General features: G+C 45.4%; 1 protein-coding gene across 1 annotated transcript; it reads left to right on the top strand.

Moving 5' to 3' along the window:
• The first annotated feature begins 224 nt into the window (after positions 1-224).
• Positions 225-3,691, top strand: LOC6590989 (prominin-like protein). The gene is made up of 10 exons (XM_026986160.1): positions 225-499; positions 562-709; positions 775-903; positions 982-1,169; positions 1,249-1,413; positions 1,466-1,596; positions 1,649-1,984; positions 2,050-2,162; positions 2,226-3,231; positions 3,308-3,691. Exons 2-10 carry the CDS (start codon positions 570-572, stop codon positions 3,581-3,583), a joined length of 2,484 nt encoding a protein of 827 aa, XP_026841961.1. The 5' UTR covers positions 225-499; positions 562-569; the 3' UTR covers positions 3,584-3,691.
• Positions 3,692-4,425: the final 734 nt, after the last annotated feature.

The following is a 4,425-nucleotide window of genomic DNA, read 5'->3' as shown; positions in this document are numbered from 1 at the left end:
GATCTGCGCTACGAGAAGTATTCGAAACTGAGGTTTTGTTGACACAAGATGACATCAGAGGTACAGCGATGGAAGCCCCGAAACCCGGTTTACGTTCTGGTTCTGGCATTACTAGTGATGCCAGTCCTGGCTCAGTTGCCCGATGGAAACGAAGCGTTTGGTAGACGAGATCCAAGACAAGACACAACCGCGGCGGCTGGTGGGGATGCGGCGGCTGGTGGGGATGCGGCGGCTGGTGGGGATGAGGCGGGTAGTGGTGATGAGGCGGGTAATGACACAGATCCGTCATCCTGGTGGCGCGCGGGCTACGAGGGCGATGGCACGACGCACGAACAGCTTGGACAGGTGCACTGGCCTCCTGTCGAGTACACAAAGTACAAGGGGCGTCCCAACTACACCCGCGATTTTACCTCACCAACCACATCCCTGAATTTTGTCTACAACTTTACGAAAAGTCTCTTCCGGCTGGTGTTCACCGACGATCCGCCGCTGCCACAGAGTGAGTATCACCCACGAACTGACTCCACCATCCTATGCTTCAATTGGGCTCCTGTGCTATAGAATATATTATGGTGTTGGGCGATGACGTGCTGGCCCTGGGCCCCAAGGTGGAGCGGAACGATTGGACCGATCTGTTGGCTCGCTACTGGTTGCTGCTTTTCTTCGTGATATTCTTCATGGCCGGCATCATTCTCATCCCGTGTATAGGGTAAGTGAAGACTCATTCGCTATGAGGAAGATGCGACATTTGAATCCTATTGCCATTTCCTGCAGTGTATGCTATTGCTGCCTCTGCTGCTGTCGTCGGTGCAAGCAGGGATGTCCGGCATGCACTGTCGCAAGGGACTTCAAGCGGCGCATCTGTTGCGGCATATGCCTAGCGATACTTATCTTGGGCTTATGGTGAGTCTTGGTCTGGGTCTGGGTCTGGATCTGGATCTGAGTATAATCGCCCTAGTAATGTGTTCGGAATCTCCTCAGCTTTGGCGTCTATATTGCGTTTGTGTCGAACAAGTTTTTGGATCGGGGATTTGACGATACTTCAATGACAATGCGGCGCGGCAGCGAGGACACTTGCTCCTTTCTGAAGGATGTGGCTAATCACATCACGCATCTTTTTTTGAAAAACTTTATGGAATTGGAGACGCACATTATCGATGTATTGGAACGTAAGTTCATTCAGAATTGCCATCCCTTTGTGCCTTGTTGCCCCCTTCGCATTTGACGCCTCCTTTCCACCTTCTGTAGATGCGGATAAACACATCTTCCTTGACCTCGCGGATACATCCGACAGCAATGCGCTGGCTGAATTAGAGCGCATCTTAGACAACATGCCAGAAGCTCTAATCATCATGCGTAATCTGGATGTGTTGGAGAAGGAATTACGCATGTATGGGTCCCAATATCGAGACTGTAACTATGCAAATAACATATTGGCCAATTCGAATTTATCCTCTCCTTTCAGGTCTTCGAGGAGTGAAACGAGACATTAACCATGCATGCGCCGTTTTATGCCAAAGAACCGACACCTGGTCTTTCAACCGCTATAACGAAATTCCGGAATTAGGCTATGCGAAATGCCTACACTATGATCAGGTATTATCTTTCTATTGAGACACCCTACCGCTACTGACTACGTTTTTTGCAGATTCCCAATACAACTGTCTATGTGGAGGGTATCGAAACGATTATTAAAGAGAAATATTTTGAAATACCGAAGAGAGCATTGGTTCGCCTAAAAGAAGTAAGTGACAAAATCCGTAAGCAGATGGAACTCATCATCCCGCCATTGAAGCGAGATATCGGCAGGGGGCATGGTACCCTTTTTGGATATGCCTCAAAAATACGCAACATAATTGAGGCAGTGATCAGTGATATTCACCTCAATACCAAGCGTTCCACAAAGACTTACGACGATGTCTACGAAAAGCTTGGCCAAGATCGCGATGATATATACGAAATTACATGCGTCTTAACCTTTATAGTAAGTAAACCTGCCTTTCCTTGGCCTTATACCTCGCTTATACGAGCAAAGTGCTTGCATCGCAGCTTATTATAATCCTGATATTGGCACTCTTGTGCGGCTGCATCGGTCCAAGTCGGACGGCAGCTGGTGGACTTGGATTCTGCAGCAAGTCAACGGGCGCCTCCTGTCTGCTAATGTGAGTGCGCTGCCTTTAGAGGTTTATCTCTTTCGTTATCTTTTATGCTTGTGCATATTTCAGGGCCATGATTCTAATATTTATTATTTACTCGTTCGTTACGCTGGTTGGACTATTCTACTTGCTCATCGGGGTGGTTACCTATGAGGGAGCCTGCGCCCCGACGAGCGAAGGCGATAAGAATACACTCTTTCGGGTGCTGGACGCAAAGCTAGATGTTAGCAGATTGTTGTCGCTCACAGGTGAAGATTTCGTTTTGCCTCCCATGCGTATGTCGAATGCCATCAGGAACTGCAAGGCAAATGAGTCCATCTTTCACCTGCTGCAAGTGAATAATCTTTTCAATGTCGACGACCTGACACGCCTGCAGTTGTCACTCGATGACCCCAAAGAAACTAAGCAGTTTACCGACGATCTGTCAATGCTGTACCTCTTGACTGACGAGGAAAAAAAGCGACTTCGTGAAATGCGTAAAGGTAATCTCTCCACCTACCACGGCAGCTCATACCTACCACACCTATGCACTCGTTATTCAACTTACCCTATGGTACCCAATATTGCGAATCAGTTGCGAGTAATCGCCGAAGAAGTCCTTGTCAGTAAATTAAATTATTATACGTACCATGATGGTGACCCGCCCGACTATAAGGGATATAGCACCTACCATTATTACTACTGGAATGCTCACGTGTCTTTCCATAACAGTCGCATTGATGTCGAAAAGATGTATAACACATATAACGACAGACTAGTACAGACAACGAATACGATGAAGCGCCATGTTAAGAAGATCAGTGAACTCATTTTGTACGAGAACTTAGATTTTGGCGATTCAATTGATATCTTGCTCTCTAGGATATTAAGGGCTGAGAAGTTTATCCAAAAACAAGGCAAGGAGTATATCAATAATCTTGCCAAGAATCTTACCGACGCCATCAACAGCCAGATCCGCGAATACATAGATATGATAATTAGTGAATCCAACAAAAATGTCGGACATTGCCAGCACCTCGCCTACATTTACTATCGTGGCGTTCGTTTCGTTTGTGAGCGCCTGGTGAATCCCCTAGTGAGTACAGACATCACATCACATCCCATACTAGTTTCTAGCTGATCTTCTTTTTGTCTCATGTTTATCTTTGCAGAATAGTGCCTGGGTGGGCTTGCTGCTGTGCTCCTTGCTCTTCCTGCCGATACTCTTCGTATGCCATCGTCTGATGTGCTTGTACCTGATAATATATCCTGCGGGCCCAGTGGCAGTTGGCCACGATTGTCCAAGGTGCAGAGCTCGAGCATATACCCCACGTCCGCTTGGTACTGATTTCCCCGTTGGCATTCCCCACCCTCCAAGACGTTTGCTGCAGCAGCAGCCAGCAACGTTGCAGATGCATGTGGAGAAGCGCAAGCGGAAGAAAGCGTAGAAGGATCGCTCCCCCCATGTTGTTGCTGTTGAATTCTAAAGGAATTGTGGACAATTCTGATCCAATTTGATAATTTTATTTGGGTTCCAAAATACACAATGTTTTCACATTAGCCATAAAAAAGATCAAATACCGAATGTGTCCAGACATACGAGTATGTATCGTAGATTCGCAGTACGGGTACGAACGTCATTCGTGTCATTCGAAAACCGTAGAACAGTCGCATCATATTTGTCGAGATCTCGCTTTATTTTGTACGGGCCAATGAGCCGGAGATGGTTATATCAAAATGGATTGTTGTGTTTCGCAATCGATCATCATAGATCATAGATCTCTCACGATCTCTGAGATGAAAACTGACAGATTATACAGAAGTTAAATACAATTCGGTTTGACTTAAATATATTTATTAAACATGAATATGTTTATTGTACTGTTCAAACATTATTGTACTTAAAGAACACGATTCTATACACGTTCACTTACCGATCCCTAAATTTGACTGAAGATATTTATGAATGCCCGTTTGTGGGCGGAGAAAATATCTGTAAGCCCATAAAAGTACGACTACAAAGGGTAGAAAACACTTATACAATATATGTAGTCGCAAAATATCACTTTTGTATGCATGCAATCCTGTAACGATGCATCCTTTTCATGGGTCTAGCCATAATAATAGAAGACATAATTGTACCTGTCTAGACTTTTCTTTAAGGTCTTGACAGTAGATATTTCCAATCTTGGTTCAAAAAGCACGTATATACTCGTAAATCTAAGTGTAACTATTCGGGCCTCAAGGTTTTTTTCTCTGGGTGCTATCTCTAGATAGCTTCTAAATCATG

The sequence above is a fragment of the Drosophila persimilis genome, unplaced genomic scaffold (genome assembly GCF_003286085.1).
Source record: "Drosophila persimilis strain 14011-0111.01,24,50 unplaced genomic scaffold, DperRS2 tig00000002-arrow-pilon, whole genome shotgun sequence".
Lineage (NCBI taxonomy): Eukaryota > Metazoa > Arthropoda > Insecta > Diptera > Drosophilidae > Drosophila > Drosophila persimilis.
This window is presented reverse-complemented; position numbering and strand designations above follow the sequence as displayed.